The 21206-nt window shown below is 56.4% G+C and overlaps 2 protein-coding genes across 6 annotated transcripts; one reads left to right on the top strand and one right to left on the bottom strand.

The window, feature by feature from the left end:
• Positions 1–1169: 1169 nt before the first annotated feature.
• On the top strand, positions 1170–18458 carry BCORL1 (BCL6 corepressor like 1). 5 transcript variants are annotated; one of them, XM_050974520.1, is made up of 13 exons: positions 1172–1556; positions 3919–4009; positions 4255–6813; positions 7141–7315; positions 7786–7866; positions 8028–8486; positions 10455–10684; positions 10757–10987; positions 11066–11232; positions 11366–11511; positions 12375–12452; positions 15790–15943; positions 17027–18458. In XM_050974520.1, the coding sequence occupies exons 1-13, from the start codon at positions 1228–1230 to the stop codon at positions 17301–17303; spliced, it is 4977 nt and encodes a 1658-aa protein (XP_050830477.1). In that variant the 5' UTR covers positions 1172–1227; the 3' UTR covers positions 17304–18458. The 5 variants fall into 5 exon arrangements, with proteins under 5 accessions (XP_050830479.1, XP_050830477.1, XP_050830478.1 ...); XM_050974521.1 differs by having other exon boundaries at positions 1174–1556; positions 10781–10987; XM_018914181.3 differs by having other exon boundaries at positions 1415–1551; positions 10781–10987.
• An 817-nt stretch (positions 18459–19275) lies between these two features.
• LOC108962036 (uncharacterized) lies at positions 19276–21192 on the bottom strand. The gene is made up of 2 exons (XM_050974417.1): positions 19969–21192; positions 19276–19828 (listed from the first exon to the last, which is right to left on the bottom strand). The coding sequence occupies exons 1-2, from the start codon at positions 20563–20565 to the stop codon at positions 19313–19315; spliced, it is 1113 nt and encodes a 370-aa protein (XP_050830374.1). The 5' UTR covers positions 20566–21192; the 3' UTR covers positions 19276–19312.
• Positions 21193–21206: the final 14 nt, after the last annotated feature.

Raw genomic sequence — 21206 nt, 5'->3', positions numbered from 1 at the left:
CCTTTATGTTGCATTTCTCTCCAAGCATCAAAAGACTCCTCCCCTTCCTGCTCCAAGCCACCTCGGTCTCTCTGGTTATGACCCTGCTCTCGGCCTTGGCGTCTGCCCATCTCCCCCATCGCTACTGAGGATTTCTCCCATCTCACAGTGTGTGTTTTTAGCAGGTTTCCCCTCTTCCCCTGACCTCTGATTTCCATACACTGTTTGCTCACTTGTGCCCTCATACGTGCAGATGGGTCTGTCAGTTTCTCTTTGGCACACCAGCTGCCTTGCCCCCATTTCTGCCGTGTGCCTGGCCCCTTTTCCTCCTTGGAGGATCCCCACTGGCACGGTCAGGCTGCAGTGAGGACACCTGGCAGCAGCTGCACTCGGGGGAGCACTCAGCCCTGTGGCTCATCCCTTGAGCTGCTGGCCGGCAGGTCCCTGTGTGGCTCCTTTCATGGCACAAGCTGCTGCTCATCCCGTGCTGAGCTGGTGTCGCCAGGAGTTTTTCAGGCAAAAGACAACCGGCAGAGATTGGGGATCACGTGCTGCTTCCAGCTAATTCCCACTCCCACCGCTGCACCGAGAGCGTTGTCGTGGCTCTGTGCCTGCTTTACCTTCAGGGTTTAGTAATTCCCTGAACCTCCTTGACAGCATCTCTCTCCCTTTTGCAATCAGTCCTGCTTGGTTTGGCTGAGTCCACTTGTTAGCACAGGAGATCCTCTCTTCCTCCTCTGCCTTTCCCTGGAGCAGCAGAGCTTCTCAATGCTCCAGCACCCAGCACTGCACAATTGACTGCAATGCTCTCCCCTGAAAAGCTCCACCCAGCCAACAGTGCCTCATGGATGCTCCTGAATCTCTGGATTCCCTCATGTTTTCCACCCATAACTCCAAAGAAAACCAGCACCTTCCTCACAGAAGGAGGGGATAAACCCTTGGCAGCACCACTGGCAAACCTCTGCTCCCTCCAGGAGCCCTCAGTTGTGGAGAGACCCCTCCTTGTTTGAGGCTTTGCCTCTAGGACCTGCTGTGGGCTGCTTTAGGAGAGTCTTGTGCAGCCTTGAAGTTTCAGTGCTGTAAAAGACCATTATGTTGTACAGCTCTGCTTGGTGTCTTCTGGTGCTGGATGTTCCTCTGGAGGGAGAAGAAAAGTGGGGGAAATGTTTCAAAGGATGTGTGAGTGTGTGAAGACACTTGTGTGAAACTCTCATGTAGCCAGTGGCAGTAACACTGTCTAATGAGAGGATGAGTGGACGGTGGATTCTGTCCAAAGGCACTGCTACTTCCTCCCAGCTCTCTTCCAGACCTGTGGCATCTCAGGGCATTGTTCCCCATCTGCCTGGCAGCAAAGCTGGGGATGAGTTTTCTCAAAGGAGAGTTGAATCGATCAACCTGAGGAGAGTTCCCAACCCTCTGTTTCCCTTTTGCAGGCAAAGTGGTCCCTGGAGCCCCAGCAGGTCCTGGAGGGTGTGGAGCAGCTGTCATGATCTCTACAGCACCTCTCTACAGCGGGGTGCACAACTGGACCAGCACAGAGCGGATTCGCATGTGTGGCCTCAACGAGGAGAGGTGAGGTGCGTGGGTGGCGGGCAGGAGAAAGGAGGCACGAGGAAGCCACTTAGGGATCTGGAGAGGCTGTGGGAATGGAGCTGGTGCTGACTCAACCCTTTTTACTGGGATCTAAAATGGCCTGAAGTGTAAATGAGCCACAGGGAGGAGTTTGATGTATTGGATATGCTGGCATTCCAGGAGGGTCCCCACATCCCCTGCTCCAGCAAGGAGTGTGCTGGAGGTCTCTGCTGGAGGCAGAGGATCATTTGCCCATGTGTGGTTACATTACCTCCACAGCTTTGATGCTGAGAAGAGCAAGTTGTCTGCACATGCTATTGGCTTCACTAGATCTGCGCTCTCGATGGTCAAGGAAGGGAAAGAGCTTGAACTAAAAGCTTTTGGTGACCCAGGAGGGTTTGTGCCAACCAGATGATCAGATGGGAGGGTTGTGACTTGCCACCAAACAGGAGATTAGGGAGGATTAGTGGCTGGGAGGTAGGATCGATCAAGCCAAGCTCTGTTGCTTTGCATCGCCTATTCACTCCCATGGCTGGGGGTCTTATTCTCAGAACCTACTAGTTTGTGGCTTCCTCAGGGCCACCACGTCTGTTTCATGCATTTGCCAAAGCCAGGGAACTTTTATGTGCACAGAGGCAGTGTGTGGCTGTCATTGCTGGCCGCGGGTGCCGAGGGTTTTGGCGGGTGTCCCTCGAGGCTGGTGCAGCAGCGGTGGGCAGGGACGAGCCCCAGGTCTGGCTCGGGCAGAGCCGATCTGCCGCCCGCAGCACCGCCGGGCGCCCTGCGTCCCGCAGATAAGGGCTCCGATGGCGATACCCGCCGAGCCTCTCGGCGCTGCTCCGAGCTTACAATAGGCGTCAAATTTTGAGATGTCTGGGCAGGCCGGGGGGGCTGCGCCCGGGCGCTCTCTTGTCCCCAATCCTCATCTCATTCCTTGGGCCCCGTCTGTGCGGGCGGCATCGCGCACTGCCCCGGGAGGAGCCCCGGCAGGGCCGGGCGGAGACCACGCACTGCCCTCAGGGCTGCTCCGGGGCAGCCGAGGGGAGCTGGGCAGGGGGGTCCCGCCGGCTCTGCGGGTAGCGGCGGGCGAGCTTCGGACCGGGAAGCGCCGGGAGCGCCGTGCCCGGGCGGGCCCCGCGGGGCCGCGGGCGGGCGGCTGCGCTCGGGCTCCCCCTCGCGCTCGGCCCCGGCTCCGCGGTGATCGCGGCAACCCCGAGACCCCCGCCTGCTCCGGCCGCGCTGCGACCCCGGGATCCCCGCCCGCTCCAGCCCCTCGTCCCGTTCACCCCCGCCGCCGGCTGAGGCGGCTTGGCCCCAGCCGCCATCCCCGCCCCGCGGGCTGTGACGGCCGGGCCGGGGAGTCCCTGGAGGGACCGACCGGGCTGTCACTGACCGGAAGGTCGGTGGGGATGGCACAGAAACAGCCCTAAGCAGGGTCCCAGCAGTAGGGGTACAGAGCAGCGTCCTGGGGCTGAGCATACAGAGCAGGTTCCTGGCACTGGGGGAACAGAGCAGGGTCCTGCTGCAAGGGGTACAGAGAACGTTCCTGGTACTGGGGGTACAAAGCAGAGTCCTAGGGCTGAGGCAGCCCAGAATGAGGTCCTGATGCTAGGGGTATGTAACAGGGCCCCAACACTGGGGGTACTGAGTCCAAAGACAAATCGTGTGCCCGCAGCTCTGTGTCTGTGATTGCTGTGAAAGCCCAGGACATAGGAAGCAAATCCAGCTGAAATTATGTCATCAACAGAATCCAAACTTGATCTGTTTTGTGCTTGCAGTAGCAGCTTGTCCCAGGCAAAACAGCGGGGAAGTGCTGTCCGATGAATACCATCAAGGAAGGAGTGTCCCAAAGAGGTCACAGTCCTTGTCCTTGTCCTGCCCAGGCTTTCCACTGAGGAATCACATTCCAGAGATGAAGGGTCCAGACACGCTGGCCAGCAAGACATGGCACATCGGGATGGCCACGGATACTCTCTGCTCCTGTCCAGGCCTCCTGAGCCCAGAGAGCTTTGGCACCAGAGGGAGATCCCTACTGGCAGCTATGCTGGGCTGGGGGTCCCAGGACAGGGAGGAGACAGAAGGAATGGGAATGAGGAAGTGCCTGTTGGGGAAAAGACAAGCAGAATGAGACTCAGGGGAGGATGGAAAGGTGTGATGGGACAGAATGAGAAATGAAGGGGACAGGAACAGGTGTGTGGCACCAGACTGTGACACTGGGGAAGGCTGGGCTGGCTCACGATGAGGCTGGGTGGCTGTGGGTAAGGAAGGTGTACAGCTGCTCCACTGTCCCACACGGGCACAGGGAAGGGTGGGATTCCAGGAGGGTATTTTGGGGTTTTGTAATGCTGTGTCTTCTTCTTCACCTAGGAGAGCCCCCATTTCTGATGAGGAGTCAAAAACAAGCAGCTCCCAGCACTTGGGGTCTCAAGAGTTTTGTGTCAGCAGCAGCCTTTCCAAGGTGAGTTCTTTGCCTGCACAGCTGAGTCCAAGAAGGCCATTCCGTGATGGAATAGGCCAAGCAGGAGCATTTCCCCTAATGGATTCATCGACTCATTTTTGAGAGACATGCAGTGAGGCAAAGCCATGCTCTCCTTTGGGCAAAGCTGTTTGCTGCTTTTGCCTCTGTGTCCAGGCAGATCCTTCCTGCTTCCCTGGGTGCCACTTGCACAGCTCCCAGGAACACTTTCTCCCTTCCTGCTGCAGGTGGAGCTCACAGCAGTCAGCGGTGGTGGCAGCAGTGCCCAGGGGCTGGATGCTGATGGCAAGGTGGAGGAAAAGCTTGGACCCAAACTGGAGGAGCAGCCACCTGATCCCAACCCAAATCTGGAGTGTGTTGGAAAGACTGTGACAGAAGACACTCTGGGCCCTCTGGCAGGTCAGGGGGATGGCAGAGGGCAGGAGCCAGCAACCCCCAGAGCTGTGGAGCAGGAGAGCAGTGGTGCTGATGCTGCCTGGACACCAGCAGATCCTCCCAGCAACAAGCAGGCTGATGCTGCCCCAGCCTGCTCCGTGGCTCCAGAGAGTGAACCTGCTGGGAACGAGGAAACCCCCCCGAGCACTGCAGCACAAGGGCCAGGCGTGCTGGCAGAAGGGACATTGTCTGTGGTTGTCTCCAGCTGCAACACCTCTGCCTCCAGTCCCACCACCTTCACATTGAACAGGGTTTGCTTTCCCCCCTCTCAGGCCCCTGCTATGCAAAAGTTGCCCCTGTCCTTCCAGGCTGGGGCCGTGCTGAGCCCAAGCCAGTCACTGGTGTACATCCCCCCTCCCAGCTGTGGGCAGCCGCTCAGCGTGGCCACGCTCCCGGCCACTCTGGGGGTCTCCTCCACACTCACCTTCCCCGTCCTGCCTTCCTACCTGCATGAGCGTTGCCTACCAGGCATTATTTCTTCCCCAGAGCTGCATTCCTACCCCTACACCTTCTCTGTCACCAGGCCCTTGGCTTCAGATGCCAAAGTGGTGTCTGTGGAGGTGAATCAGCTCAGCTGCCCCCCACCTTTGGGTGGAAGTAGTGCCCAGGCTGCTGCTGAGAGCGCTCCTCTGTCCAGCACCTGCCTGGCCCTGCCCTCCAGCCAGGCTCTGCCGGCAGCAACAGCACCAGGGGGGAGTGCTGTTCCCTCTTCTGGCACGGCTGTGCAGGCCAGAGCCCCGGCAGCAGCAGCTCCTGAGCCACATGCACCGGGGACTGCCACTTCCCTCTCTCCTCTGAAGTCCCCTCCCCAGCTAGAGCGTGAGATGGTCTCATCCCCGGAGTGCAGTGAGATGCCTCTTGATCTCTCCTCCAAGTCCAACCGCCAGAAACTGCCTCCACCCAGCCAGCGCAAGACCCCTCCCATGCCCATCCTCACCCCCGTGCACACCAGCGGCAAAGCGTTGCTCACCACTGTCCTCTCCAAGTCCCAGCGTGCGGCACAGGCCACGGGCAGCAGCGTCACCTCATGCCTCGGCACCACCCCACCCTTGGTCATCTTTCCTGAGTTCCTGCGTAATGGCGAGCAGGGGTCCTGGGTGAAGAACACCACGCTCATCAGCACCATTCCTGGCACTTATGTTGGTGTTGCCAACCCGGTGCCGGCCTCACTGCTGCTCAGCAAGGATGTCGGCATGAGCCTCAGCAGGGACCCACACCACCTGCCCAAGCAGGAGCCCATCTCCATCATTGACCAGGGTGAGCCCCGGAGTGCTGGCGTTCCCTTTGGGAAGAAAGCCAACCAGGTTGGCCTGGAAGGACAGCAGGATCCTGCCAGGAAACTTCTTCATGGTAGAGCTGCTCCAGGAGCTCCTTTGTATCAGTCCAAGGACATCTCCACCTGGAATCCTGTCCAGGGAAGCGTGTACCCGCGATGCCCTGTCAATGGAAAACCTTCCAATCCTCAACTTCTGCCTCTGGGCTGGTCTCCGTACCATCAAACCCCGCTGCTTTCCATCGGCATCTCCACGGCAGGACAGCTGCCCCTGAACCAGAGCAGCTCTTGCAAGACAGCTGGGGCAGGCAAGCTGCCGGCATTCCTGAGCGTGCAGCCCGCCGAGCCCAGTGCGGCTGCCCAGAGCCTGCCGGAGGGCGAAAAAGATGCTGCGGCCAAGAGCAAGAGCTGCCGGGCCTTGCCCAAGCCCTGTGAGGAGCCGGCCAACCCAGCACCACCAGAGGCAGGTTCAGCTTTCCATACCAGCACTTTGGATGGGAAAGGAGGGAAGGGGAAGCTGGACAACGCTCCGAAGAGTCAGGAGTGCCCTCAGCCAGAGGCTGACTCCGGTCAGGAGAGCAACACACAGACTGAGGCTCCCCAGGGGAGCTGTAGCCTCAAACAGCCAGATGCTAAACCCAAAAACCAAGTGTTGGCGGAGTATTTGTCACATGACTTGCCAAGGGCTGGGCAGCAGGGCCTGCGGATGGTGCCAGAGGTGCCCACAGATGGCCAGCGCAAGGAGCTGGGCTGCAAGGGCTCCCAGGAGCCACCAGCCATGGAGCCCCTCCAGTGTGTGCAGCAGGTGGATCTCTGCAAGGTCAAGAAGGAACGAGTGGAGTGTGATGTGTCCTTTCCCTCGGTGACCTGCCTGCATGCCGGGGCGGCTCCCCAGGCCTTCGCTGAGGCCAAGCTCAAAGGAACGGGGCAAATCAAGCAGGAGGGTGGCACACGCTGCAAGGCCAAACGGCAGCATGATGGGGACACCAGGCAGAACCACAAGAGACTGAGGTGCCAAGGCCAGGACAGTGAGGAGTCCCCAAGCAAGTCGGGAAGCCGGAGCGTGCATGGCCGGAAGGTGCATGGGATGGGCTGGGACTGCTGGGTCAGGGCAAAGGTGGGGCTCTGGGAGAGGAGGGAGCTCTTATGGGGGAACAGTTGAGGGCACAGGGCTTTCTACCTGTGCTCCTAGCCATTGCCTGGCTACCTGCAGTACAGGTACATTCCCTGTCCAATCAGGGAATGTACCTGTGCTGCAGGTTGTCCAGGGCAGAAATGTATCTGGATTGTCAAAAGAGCTGGACGGTGCTAACGTAATCAGTGGAGATAGAGTTTTGTCCTTTTTGTGCTGCTTCAGCTCAATCAGTGGGAAGCTCCAGCTTCAGCCCATGTCCTCCTTTCACAGTGGCAAAAACACCATGACAATCCACATGAGCTTAGCAAGCAGGCAGGCCGGGAAGGCCAAGGCGGCCCAGGTTCCATCGAGGATCACAACAGCCTCGGGTTAAAGCGCAAGCGTAGGAGGCCAGCGAAGACGGAGTGCCCATCTCCGGCCCACCGTGGAGACAGCCACGAGGAAGGTACTCTTGGGAATTGCAGTGGGTTCCTGCAGGATCAGGCTGCTCTGTGGGCCAAACTGCTATTTCTCCTGAAGCCAAATGGCCTCTGGAGCTGGGTTGGGATCCAAAACAGAGCTGCAGCATGATCAGACTTCCAGAATGGAGGAGGTTGGGAGGAACTTTAAAGCTCATGTTTTTCCACCCTGCTGCCATGGGCAGGGGCACCTTCCACTAGATCAAGTTGCTCCTGGTCAAGCCTGGCCTTAGATGTTTCCAGGGATGGCACATCCCCCACCTGTCTGGAGAACCTGTGCTAGTGTTTTAGGACCCTCATTTTCAAAAACTTCTCTATGTCCAATCTAAATCAACCTCTGTTGGTTTAAAGCCTTGGGCCATCACAGCAGGCTCTGCTATGGTGACACTGCACTGCCCTTCCCATATCACATGCCTGTGATCTGATCTATTTTCTCACAGTTTGGTTTTCCTCACAGGTTACTTGGAGAAGAAGCCCAAGAACAACTTCCGGGATTTCATTCCGGTGGTGCTGAGCAGCCGGACACGCAGTCAGTCGGGTGAGTTGGAGCCTGAGCCCAGGCTCCCGGTGACAGTCCTGCTTGGACTGGGAGCATTCCCTTTTCATGTCGCCTTGTCCGTGCATTTTGTCCTGCTTTGAGGCTTTGCCTTGTGGATCCTCTTGGCTTTTTTGTCAGATAGAAATCCCACTTTTTTTCAGGAAGCATTGCTGGCTCTTCTGCTAGTGTGACAGGAGAGTGTGATGTGAGTGGTCCGGAGATTTTACCATTGCTGGAGGAGGATCAGGAAGAAGAAGAGGAGGAGGAGGAGGAAGAGGAGGAGGAGGAGGAGGAGGAGGAGGAGACATCCTTGAAACATCGAAAGCTGCGCAAATCCCGCAGGACATCCCACTGCCACAGCCGCAGGGACAGGGACAGATCTGTGTCTGGGAGGAGCAGCTGCCATACGAGGAGGACCCGGGAGCTGCCCTGGAGAACAGAATCACCCAGGCAGGTGTGGGAGCCCAACGAGGAGGAGGAGGAGGAGGAGGAGGATGGCCACATCAAAAGGAAGAAAAGGAGACGGCAGAAAAGTCGGAAATACCAGACAGGGGAATACCTGACTGAGCGGGAGGAGGAGCAAGTGGGATATCCCCACAGGAGGCGGAAATCCAAAGCAGGTACAACCTGGGAAGGGGGTTCAGGTACTAAACTGGGGACCAGCAGGGGAGATTTTTGTTTTGTTATGTGTGGAATTTTTGGGGGGATTTGGTTTTCATTATTTTTCTTGTAATGATGAAACTCCCTCTCTTTTAATGACCTGATGGCTGTAGCATGGGCTGCTTCAATTGACCAACTCTTCTTTCAAAAACATTTACAGTAACATCCAGAGCAGTATACAGCAATTTATGTGGCTAATTAGACACTGATCTTACCCTTGGATTAAGACAGAGGGCATGGGAAAATGAAAATGGGATGAGGTAGCACAGAGGAATATTTCTGGACAAGCAGGGTTCCTGGGAGCCACGCTCAGCTATCTGTGCTAATGCAGGGGGATGTGGAGCCATCCTGATCCAACTGGGCTGCTCTTGGCTTTGTCTTGCTCTATGAGGGTCATTTGCAGACTTGCACCAGGGAGCACAAGGGCGAGAGGACTAGCAAGGGTGCAGCGATGGGGGATCCCCCTCTGGGGTTTGCAGGCGTGAGGAGGAACATGTTGTGCCTGCCTGTGTCCACCTCTGCTCTGCCACTGCTCCTGTGCCTTCCCCTGCCACTGCCAGCCCCTCCGTGAAACCTAAATACATGATGAGCACCTCCCTGAGGGCAGCAGTCTTTGCAGTCCTTTCTCCCTGTGCAGGGACTGTGGAGGCTGTGCCTGTCCAGCTGTGCTCCATGTGTGCTGCTGCTTGGCTGTGACTCGTAGTCCAGAGTCACACAGCTGACAGTGGGGGAAAGCTACCGTGGGCAGCACTTGTGCCAGCCTTCTGCATGCTTGGGCTTTGCTCTTGGAGGCCATGAAGTAGCCACGGCCCTGTTGCCTTCTGCCACATTGGAGCTCAGACTGGCACTCCTCAGGTGCTGCTGAGATGCTGTGGGGAGCAGAGTGGCTGCTGTCCTCCCAGCAGCTGGTATCAGTTCCAGCGCAGCGTTACACTATCCTGTGCTGTCTGGGAGCCTCTGTCAGACCAGGAACAAAGTTTCTAGTTGGCTTCCTGGTGTCTTTGCAACTCGGACACTCTCAGGATGCCTCCAATTCACAACGGGAGCCTGGAAGGAACTTTGCAGTGGTATTCAGGAGGGTTTGCCAGCAGCTTTACCACAAATGTTATGAGTCTCTGTCTGTCCAGCTTCCCTCAGAGGCTGGACCTGCTGTAGCTTGGATTCAGAAGTTGTGGCCTGGAGCAACCTCCAGTGGCAGTAGAGTCCTGAAGTTCTCTCCATGCACTGCAAAGTCCTTTTCTCTGTCTCTTTTTAACTGATCTCTTACTTGTTTCATGGAGTGCCTGTAAGTTTTGTGCTGCAGGATTGGGTGAGCAAGATTCCTCCATTCACGGAAGAAAAGGCTGGATTTCCCTTGAGGAATCCTGGTGCTTCTTAACTGGATGCAAGTTAATGAAAACTTAAATGTGCTCCTTAACTTCAGGGAAAGATGTGAGGGGCAAAGCAGGCCTGTTATGTTTAGGCTGTAAGTACTGAGTGTTCACAGACAGCGCCTGCTTGTCCTGCCCCTCAAAGACATATCCCAATGAATCCTTCTCCCACCTTTCCTTGGGTGTCTCATGTACATGCTGAGTTCATCCCAGATGGGAGAATCTTTGTGTTCCCTCTGCTTTTCCTTCCTGCAGTGCCCCTGTCCTGAGGCTGGATTTTGAGTCATGGAGCCCCAGACAGGTTTGGGTTGGAAGAGACCTTAAAGCTCATCCAGTTCCACCCCTGCCATGGGCAGAGACGCCTTCCACCATCCCAGGCTGCTCCAACCCATGTCCAGCCTGGCCTTGGACACTTCCAGGGATGGTGCAGCCCCACCTTCTCTGATTTCTGTGCAGCTCTCAGAGATGGGCAGTTTGTCTTGCCTGGTGGCAGAGGTCTGGGTGACCTTCAGTGTGGTACCTACAGAAGCTCCACACTCATTCACATTTCTCCTTTAGATTGCAGGCACCGGAAGCAGAAGGAGTCTGGGAAGGGCAAAGGCACAGAGCTGCAGCTGAGGAGCAGGCTATCTCCATCCCCCCGGAAACCTCAAGGACACACAGACTTTCGGAATGGCTTCTTCCTGGAGCACTCTGACACCTCTCCTGTCCAAGAAGAGCTAGAGAAACCATCAGGAAAACGCAAATGTAAAACCAAACACCTGGCAGGGATCTGTGACGAGGGGAAGGTAACAGAACAGATGAGGGGAACATGTGAGGGGAGAAGGGGACTCCCATGAGTCATGGCCACATGTGCCAAGGAGTTGCATTCCTCTCTTTCCCAGGGGAAAGGCTGCTGCAACCAGCCCAAAATGTGCTCTCCGAAGAAGCCCCAGGACTTGTGGACACTTTGTAAGTCCCATCGGGCCAGCCCAGGGAGTTCCCCGGAGCTGCCCCCAGCCCAGAATGTTCCCCGCGGAGCTCGGCGGCTGATTGTGAACAAGAACGCAGGGGAGACGCTCCTGCAGCGAGCAGCTCGCCTGGGCTACAAGGTGAGTCCTGTGCCCTCCTGCGTGCGCCCCTGCTGCCCTGCCCAGGCTGGTTGTCACAGCCGTGCTCTTGCTGTGCAGGATGTGGTGCTGTACTGCCTGCAGAAGAAGAGCAGTGACGTGAACCACCATGACAACGCAGGGTACACGGCCCTGCACGAGGCCTGTGCACGCGGCTGGATCGACATCCTGCACATCCTGCTCCAGCACGGCGCCAACGTCAACTGCAGCGCCCAGGACGGCACCAGGTGAGCCAGCGCAGCATGGGGCAGCATGGGGCAGGGAGCACAGTGCGTTCTTCAGGTTGGTTATCACTAAACTGATCTTAACCCAAACCAGAGCATTTCCTTAGTGAGCTCCCGGTCCCTTTCTGCCTTGCAGGCCTATCCATGACGCAGTAGCGAATGACAACCTGGAAACCATGTGGCTTCTCCTTTCCTATGGTGCTGATCCCACTCTGGCCACATACTCTGGGCAGACAGCAGTGAAGCTGGCCACTAGCGATGTGATGAAGCGCTTCCTCTGTGGTAGGTGCCAGGCCTGGGGTCACAGTGCTCCAGACCTTCCCCTCTGGCAGTATACAGGGCCAAATCTGGATGTGAAAGGGCCTGAGCAGAAAATTACTTAGTCTTTAACTCTATCCTGTCACAGAAGCGTGTTTTTACCACCCAAACTTTAATTATGGAATTGTATGTGTTTCCTGTATAAGTCACTTTTCAGTTTTCAGTGTCCAAGGAGATGGCTGTGCTGCTGTCACACGATTAAAGACAGTGCTCTGCTTGGAGATGCTGTTCCACAGTGCCTGGTTCTACTGCTTAACCTAAAGGAGCAGATTTTTATTGCCATATAATGCTGCCTTCTATGGCAAAAGAGCCCTGCCCAAATACTGCTGCTGGCAGAAGGTGCCTGTTTTGGATCTCTATGGCCGTGTTCGGTGCCATTTGTGTACACGCAAGACAAGTGCTGTGGCTTCTCCACAACAGCAAGGAAGGGACAGCCAGAGGTGGCTCCCAGACAGAGACAAGACAGAAAATCCCCAGTGTTGACAAAACTCTCTTTTCCCACTGCTATGTGAGCTCCTCTAGGGTCAGCTAATCACACAGGTTTTGGGGACGGTGATTTGGAGCTCAGGACTGTTCTACAAATCTTTCTTTCCAAGCCACTTCATACTGTCTGTTGTTTTCCCTTTTCAGCTCCCATTTCCTGGCTGGGGGCCTGGGATGATGCCCACCCCTGAGCAGCAACACCCTTCCTGCAGCTGTGGTTCAGCTTTTGCCGTAATGCCCAAGTGGGATATGCAGCAGGGGTGAAGCAGCTCCCCCTGGATCTGTGGATGTGCACACCAGGATGATGCTTCAAGCCATTTACTGTCTGGATTTTCTCTCTCTAGATTACCTGTCAGATCTGCAGGGCCGCAGTGATGGAGACCCTCAGACAGCCTGGGATTTCTATAGCAGCTCCGTGCTCGGTGAGTGCAGCATGGGCCGGGTCGGTGGCAGCAGAGCAGGAGGTGATGCTGTGGAAAACACATCATTACCTCAGGTTTGGCCACATCTCTCTCTACTCACGCTTTGGGTAGAGACCTAGCTGTGGTGATACATGCTGGGAGTTGCTCCTGGGAGGGACTTCTTTGGGAAGCTGAATATGTGCATCCCTTCAAGTGTGGGACTGGGCTGCAGGTGCTGCTGCTGATTCCTGAGGGTCTTTGGTTGATGATCCCAAGCATGTCATTCTTGTAGCAGTTCTTGTTGCTCCCCTGCCTACCGGTCACCAAAGAAGGTGAAGGACATACTCATTCCTTCAAGGTGTAGAAGTCTTGAACTTCCAGGTTCCCAGAGCTGCCCATCCCTCTCCCCTGCTTTGGAGAGGAGATGTTCATCCAGAGGAGGTCCTGTTCTTACAACACCAGGTGTTTTTCCCAGTGAAGGGCTGACTGCTGCCTTTACTGTCGCTTCTTCAAAACTGTGATTACAATGGAAGATGTTCTGGATCTGGCATGGGCCTGTGGCATACTAGAGTCCCTCCAGCCTCTTCCAAGTTCAGTGCTCCTGAGATCTCTGTAAGGACTTGGAGCATTTACGCTGCAGGTTGAGAGACTGCTCATTGATTGTAGTTGTTCGCCTACATAACTTCCAACATCCTTCTAGAAACAAAAACAAATCTGATACATTCAGGAGGGTGCTCTTGGAAGAGGACTTGTCTTTGGAGGATCCTGATGTCTTTTCATTCCAGAACAGGAGAAATTCTTCACTCCTGAGAGCACTGTTTTTAGGCTGTGGTACCTCAGCCCTGCCAAGGGAACAGTTCGAAGCCCAGCCTCCTTTCTCAGAATTTCTCACTCTCAAAGCTGTCACAAGCCTTTACAAAGAAAAATAGCCATTCTTTGCAATATTCTTAAAGATACTACCCCTTTTGATTCATCACTGATTTCCTGCTGCCCCATCCATGGGGCATCCCAGTGCTGCCTTTAGGAGGCTGCCTGGCAAGGCAGGAGCTAACCCAGATGGGAAGTGATCCCCTACCCTGCCAGGTCTGTTTCCAGCAGGCACAGGAAGGGATCCTCCTCCCCATCCTCCTGGGGTCAGTTTACAGCAGCAGCAGGTGAGGTGCCAGCCCCGCGTCACCTGTGCTATGCCAGGCACTGCTGCCGGACACTGCCAGAGCCACAGGAAAACCAGGATGCCCAAGCCTGAGGCATGAGCTGGTTTCTTTACAGCCTGTTTACTGTGTGTTCTGCAATGTCCCTTTCTGGCTCAGGTACCTCAGCAGTCACCTCGGGTCACCTGGAACAGGTACAGCTTAGGGCAGGGAAGTACCTGGTTCTGCTGTGGAATAAGGGAGCTGCCCTCAATCATCACAGGCAGCAAGCAACTCTCCTCCTCCCATGGATCAGTCCTTTGAAATCTCCCTATCCATCAGCTCCACCAGCTGGGGCACTGTATGTCACTCAGGATACAGGAGAAATCCCAAGCCCTGCATGAGCTGTTCCTATTCTTTGAGACAGGAATGTCCACATTTTCCTTGAGGGCTGCAACTCTCTGGGGGCAGAAGGATAATGAAGGAAGCCAGGGTGTGGGATCTCTGAGGTGTGGAAAAGTCATCAGTGTCCTGCGCTTGGTGCTGCTGGAGCTCCAGACACAAAGTCCCAGTCCGGGGTTTGTCTCCACCTGGGACAGGCGTTGTTGTGCCTGATTGTCTCCCTCAGTGGTACAGAATGTTCCTGTCCTTGTCCCAGAATTTGCATGGGCAGACGGACAGGACTCAGCTTTCAGGACAGACAGTGAGCGCTATTTTTGCCACATTTAGTGCATTTAATTATTTTTTTCTGAGTTGCTCAGGATATCTGAGGTTTTTCAGTGATGGCATCTGAGCTTTGCCAGCAGCAACATTGGATCAATAATCACATCACTTATTTTTGCCCTATTCTATAGCAAGTTTGGATGATTTCAGCACCCTGTTTCTTAGGGATTTTTTTTCCTTTGGCAGCACTAGGAAATAACTGTTTTTCTCCAAGACCCTGCTTGAGCCAGTGTCATCTGCTGTTTTCCTCAGTTGGAATCCACTCATGTTGGGTGAGCAGCTGGGTGTGTGAAGCTTCCTCATGCAGCACACCAGAAGATTTTCTTTTTTTCAGCCTTTTCTCTTTTGTGTGGGGTTGAACTTTTGCATGGCTGGTTTATTTGCTTAGGGACACATTGGGTCTCACTGCTCTCTGTAGAATCTAAACTCTCTTATCTGGAAGTTTTTGGAGTTCTCCTGTATTATCTCAGTGGGACAACACCACTCTGCAAACTTAAGACTATTCACACCTCTTCATAATAAAATCCAGGCAGCAAGCTTCTCTTCAACAGGAGCTTTTCAGATTGGAAAATTACCTGGTTTTAAATGGTTTTGGATCCAGCCTGCTGTTCTCCATCCCCTCTGGACACAGATCCTGCTGGAGCTCAGATGCCTCCTGGAACACCCAGGCAAATTCTCTAAGTCAAAGAATCATGCACTGGTTTGGGTTGGAAGAACCTTAAGACCATCTTATTCCACTCTTCTTCCATGAACAGGGACAGCTTCCACTATCCCAGGTTGCTCCAAGCCCCATCCAACCTGGCCTTGGACACTTCCAGGGATGGGGCAGCCACAACTTCTCTGAGGCCTGTGCCAGGGCCTCACCACTCTCACAGGGAAGAACTTGTGTATATCCACCTAAATTTCCCCTCATGCTTGTGCCTTGGTTGGATTAGTCTCTGGTGGCACAGCCTTGCTGTCCTCACTGAGATGGGTGCTGGCTGTCCTGGATTACTTGCCAGAGGTTCTGAGGGTGGGATCTGGGTGGAGAAGCTCTTGAGGAGCAGAGTTCTTGCTGTGCCTTCCTTGGTAGGGCCTGTGCAGGCAAAGCCTCTCTACATTCACCTCCCTCCTCGATGTTCCAGGCTCTTCCAGGATGAGGATATCTGTGCTGGCATGGGAGAGGGGCCAAGGTCATTTTGGAGAGAGTCTGGGGTTTATCAGTGGGGTGGCTGATGCTGCAGACTGTGCCCTGTCCCACCTGTGGGATCAGAGTACACCTGAGCTTCCTGTTACGACTTGGGATGTTCTCCCCACCTCACCTGGCCAATCTCTCTATGCAGAGCAGCCAGCACTTGCTGCGTGTTCCTCTGGGACGAGGGGCTGGAGGGGAGCAGGAGGGGTGCAGTTCTCACATAGCTGCAGGAATGTTGTGGGAAGGTGCCTGTGGGGTTATGGCAGTGGCCAGAGAGTACCAGCACGGGCTGGTGTGTGACTGAGCAGTGCCAACCACTGTCCTGTTGCAGAAGGGAAGGACACCATTGGCTGCGACCTGCTGCTGAACCCTCCAGGGAGCTCAGACCAGGAGGAAGAGGAGCAAGAAGCAGATAACTTCATGTTTGAGTTCTCAGACAAGCCACTGCTTCCCAGCTACAACCTCCAAGTGTCCGTCTCCCGGGGGTGAGTGCCTTTCCCTGAGCACTAAGAAGGAACCATGCATGGCTGCAGCCCTGGCACAGGCAGCAGAACTTGGTTGTTCCAGTGGGGTTAATAGCTGCTTGTGTGTCTCAGGTGGTTTTTTTCATGGAATCATCACAGAATCCCAGACTGGTTTGGGTTGGGAAGGGCCTTACAGCTCATCCCATTCTACCCCCCTGTCATGGGCAGGGACACCTTCCATTAGACCAGGGTGCTCCAAGCCACATCCAAGCTGGCCTTGGACACTTCCAGGGATGGGGCAGCCACAGCTGCTCGGAACAGCAGAGGGAAATTGTGGCTGTGGCACTGAGGAAGTTGGGGAACCAGTGCCTGGCTTGGCACAGCCTGTAATGTTCTCAGGGAGTAGGGAAGGCTCATCAGGGTTCCCCCCACCCTCCATGGCCAGGCACATATTGCTGCCCTGAGTGTCCCTGTGCTGTGCCTGTCAGGAAGATCCCCTCTGTGATCTTCCTGGGGGCCGCGATCCCTGTGATCCTGCTAGTTCTAGCCCCGTGTTCCCTCAGCAGCAGCTCACAGTCAGTTATGGCTCTGAGATTGTTTCCTTTCCATCATGACTAAATCAGTCCCAGCATGGAACAGCATTCCCACCTACACCCCCTGTGACACAGTGGCTGTTGCTGGGGCAGAAGGGTGACTTGGAAGAGACAGCAACCAAAACACCACTCTTCTCTGCAGCAAATTTCTGTGCCTGCCAGTGTTTGTCCAGGCAGAGGGACACATGCAGCATGCCCTCCAGCAATAAACCACACCAGAAGCTCCATTTCCTGACCATGTGGCTTATTCCTGGCAGGGAAGCTGCCAAGACCTTGTTGAAGGCAAGACTTTTCACGTCACTGTCCCTGCCTGGCTGTGAGTGTTTTAAAAAACTGTGACCTGTGAGGCCGTGAACAAACCCCAGTCCGTGGGCTCCTGATGAGAAGCAGCACATGGAGAACAGTGCCAAGGCCAGAGGGGAGGGCCAGCCTGGCAGGAGGCAGTGGGGAGGGCACGTGCCTGCAGCCCTCTCCACCGCTATAACCCACCATGCTCTTGCCGTCCTCGCAGGCCCTGCAACTGGTTCCTGTTCTCTGATGTGCTCAAGCGGCTGAAGCTGTCCTCCCGCATATTCCAGGCCCGCTTCCCGCACTTCGAGGTGGCCACGCTGCCCCGGGCAGAGTTCCAGCGCCAGGTGTCCCTCAGCCAGGTGCTGGTGCAGGAGGAGGTGCCAGCAAGCCCCGAGCTGGCGCCGGGCGCAGCAGAGACTGTGGAGCTGGTGCACTATGAGCCCGAGCTGCTGCAACTGCTGGGCTCGGTGGTGGAGTACCAGGCCTGGAGCAGCTGACGAGGACAGGCCACTCCCGGCATCACGAGGCAATAATAAGGACCAAGGGGAAGCAGCTCTCTCAGCGCCAGCAGCAGGGACCCGAGTCTCAGAGCAGCCGCTCCTCCTCTCCTCAGGGTCTCCGCCAGCTGGGGAGGGAGGACCCTCGCCTCCAAGGCATTCCCAAGGTCCCCCGCCCACGAGCAGTGGCGGTCGCTGCCGCCGCCGCCTCATCCAGCTCCGGTGGGTGATGGAACCCCCTGCACGGGGCTCAGCGAGGGGTGCGAGCCGCCCCCCCTCCCCACCGGAACCTACGGAACTGCGCCTCTCCGTTTGCCCTCCCCCTCCCAATGTCTTCCATAGTATTTATTTAATTAGTATTTAATTTGTAATGTTTTCTTTGTTTTTGCTGAGTCTGTATCACTGTGATGGTGAGCTCCGGGCTGTGGGATGAGGCCGTCCCCCGCCCCTCTCCAGCGTGCCCCGAGGCTAGCCAGGCCCAGGGGTTCCCGTCCCTCCCTGGCAACAAGCCAGGGACAGCCCCTTCCCTTGCCCTTGTAGCTGGCTCCTGCTTCCAGCGCTCAGCCTCAGCCGGGAGCCAGCCCCAGTGCTCCATCCTCTCCCGTGCTCCTCCTCCATCTCATTCGTGCTGCTGCTCCCTGTCCCCGGCGGTGCCGCCCGGGCAGGCGCAGCCCGTGGCCCCCAGCGCGTCCCTCGCTTCGGCAGCTTGTGCCCCGCCCCAGGCTCTGTCCCCTCGGCAGGATCCGCCGCCTTGGCCCGCTCCCCGCGCCCCGCCGGTGTCCCGGGAGCAGCTTTCTGTGCAGCAGCGGGTGCGGGCGGGCTGCTCTGCCTCGGGACCGGTACAGTTTTATTGTACAGGTGCTAACAGGACTGAGGTCGGGACAGTCGGGGGATTTATGGCTCTCCCCGCTCCGCAGCAGGAGCCTTGGGTGAATTTTTCTGTTGGTTCATTTTTTCTTTGTGTTGTGTTTCTCCCCAGCCAGGGCAGGCGTTTTCCCCCCTTGGAGCCCCGCTGCCAGCCTTCCCTCGAGGGCCCGGCAGCACCTTCTTTAAGCCAAGGGTTTTTTTGCCTTTGGGTGTGTATTCTGGTTGCTCTTTCTGATTTCTGTTTTATTATATGCAGCAACAGGCTGTGGTGTCAAAAACACTGATGTACAGAAAAAACCTGCATCAGGCTCCCTGGCTCCTGCCTTTTTTTTTTCGTGTCCAGGCAGATTTCTGTGCATGTCAGCCTGAGTCTGTGGCTCAGGGAAGGGAGAGGGGAAGTGGCCTGAGGGATCTGCAGGGCCCATGTGTCTGCACAGCTGGAAAACCAGGGAAGCTCCGCTGCTCCTCCCAGCTTCCTGCCTGACCCTGGTGCTGGGAACTCTGCAGCCAAGCCCAGTGATCCCCAACACAGATGTCGGGGTAGCCCTGTCTGGTCCCAGCACGCCCAGCCCATCCATGGGGCAGCTGGTTCCTGGCTGGCTTTTCTTGCCTCTGTGGGAGCAGAGGGCGCTCAGGGCAGTGCTGTAGTTTATCTGTTTCCTTGGGAAGGACAGCTGGAATGCCACCATGACAGCACTAAGAGGAAAACTTTGCCCACAAACCACCATGTACCACTTTGGGGAATTCCATGAGGAACTCCCCAAAGTGGTACAGGAGGAATCAAGGCAGGTCTTAAAAAGAGAGGGGAGAGGTGCTCCCATACTTGGTAGGTTCCTTGTGAACCTAAGGAGGTGCAGCCCTAGGGAAAGCTCACCAAATAAATAATCTGAAATGGTCACTTGGAAGCAGATGGGTGGGAGGGAGCTGACAGGGTTCACCTGGGGGCTGGCCACCAGCACCAGCCCAGGGATATCAACCAGAGGAGCTGGAGCACCTGAAGCCTGGTGGTGGCCAAGGGCATGGGCTCTGCTTGGCTGGAGGATCTCAGGGGCTCTCCTGCTCTGCTTGGGCCTCACCTGTAGCCAACTTTCTCCTGATAGACCAGGCAAAGGTAGGCACAATTAGAGAAATGAAGTATTTTATTAAAATTGGTTCATCTCTATGAGCCATGGCCAAGAGTAGGGTGGCAGTGCTGTCCAACCCCACTTCTCTGGTGTGCTCTGCTCAGGCTGTAGTGGCTGCCTGGAGCTGCGGCTGTCCCTGAGATCCTGCAGGGCACTGGCACCATGAGGCTGTCCAGCCATGCAGCAGCGCCAGAATACCCTGCAGGACAGGGAGGGCGGCTGCTGGTGAGCCAGGGCCTCAGTGCCTGTGGAGGGGGCAGAGCTGTGGGCCTTGGTCTGTGTCCACTCGTCAGTGATTTGAGGAGAAGCTGAATTTCTCTCTTGTATTGGAGTCTCAGTTTCTGTCTCCTGGTCAGCCATGAGGGGAGCAGCTGAATTGTTCTCGTCTTCTGCCACAGTATCTGTCTGTGTCTCCTGCTCAGCATACTGAACAGCTGAATTCGCCTCTTGTGCCCAGGTCTCAGTCTGGGCTTCCTGATCCACATGGTGAGAGGCCTTTCTCTGTGGGTCAGGAATTGGTTTCCTCATAGAGGCCTGGAAGGAGAGTTGGGGATTTGTAGAGGTCACTGGGCTTCCCCCAGCAGCAGCTGCTGGAACAGGAGTGCCAGAGCTGCTGGGCCTGCAGCGCTGTGGGCAGGGAAAGCCTCGTCCGGCCCTCTGTGCTTGGCCCTCACCGGTTGTGGCCCCACCGGGCCGCTGCAGCCCCGGCGGCTTCTCACAGGTCGGTGCTGGCCACGGGCTGCAGCTCGGCTGGCCAGGATGGCTGGCTGCAAGGAGCCACCCGGGCGAGACTTGCGCCCCTGAGGGCCTTGTTCCCGGCCCCCCTCGTCTGAGCTGAGACGGCTCTCAGTACCCGCCGAGCTCAGGGTGCTGCGGGACGATGTCAGTCGGGGCAGGGACCGGGCCTGGCTGCCCTGGGAGCTGCGGGGCAGTGTCAGCCGGGTTAGGGACAGGCCCTGGGAGCTGCGGGGCAGTGTCAGCCGGTGCAGGGACCGGCCCTGGCTGCCCCGAGGCTGCTGTAGCTGCGGGCGGGAGGAGGAAGAGGTGTGGGATGGAGGCAGCTTCCTGGGCAGGGTGCTGATACACCTGGTGCCATCCTCCTGTTGGCCTCTCCCTCCGTCTCTCAGCTGGCGCCTCTCCTTGGGGCTCTGGGGACTGGGGTTCTGCTCCTCCATGGCTCCTTTTCCACAGGTGTCCTGGGAAGCTGCTACTTCCTCAGCAAGGTGTTCTGCTTGAGTTGGTACCTCAGAGGGGCTCCGTAAACACCCCATGGGGAGGATGCGGCTCTGCTGTGTCACAATGGCCCCTTGGTGTCATGAGGCCCTGCAGTGTCACAATGGCCCAAGGGCACCATGAGGCCCTGCATCACCCAATGCAATTGTCAGGTGTGTTGGGTTTGCATGGCCAGGTTTTGGCAGCAAGGGGGCTACTGGGGTGGCTTCTGTGAGAAACTGCCAGAACTTTCCTCATGTCTGACAGAGCCAATGCAACCGGCTCCAGGATGCACCCACCTGCTGGTCAAGGCTGAGCCCAGCAGAGATGGTGGTGACACCTCAGGGACAAAAGATTTAACTGCAGCCCATGGGAAGGACTCACACTGGAGAACTTCATGGAGCACTGGCTCCTGTGGGAGGGACCCCACACTGGAGCAGGGGAAGGACTACAACCCCTCTACCTGAGCGGGGACAGAAACAATATGTGACGAAAAGACCATGGGCTCATTCCTTGTGACAATGGGAGGGAGGATTGAGAGCCCAGAAAGGAAAGGGAGGGAGGGGAAGTGTTTTTAAGATTTGTTTTACTTCTCATCATCCTGCTCTGATTTTAACTGGTAATTGATTTTCCCAAATTGAGTCTGTTTCGACAGTCTGGAGTACAGGCAGAGAGCCTGCAGGCTTACTTGCTCCCCAGT

This window comes from Serinus canaria, chromosome 4A (genome assembly GCF_022539315.1).
Source record: "Serinus canaria isolate serCan28SL12 chromosome 4A, serCan2020, whole genome shotgun sequence".
Classification (NCBI taxonomy): Eukaryota; Metazoa; Chordata; class Aves; order Passeriformes; family Fringillidae; genus Serinus; species Serinus canaria.
Note: the sequence above shows the minus strand (reverse complement) of the source record. Positions and strands in the feature narration are given on the sequence as shown.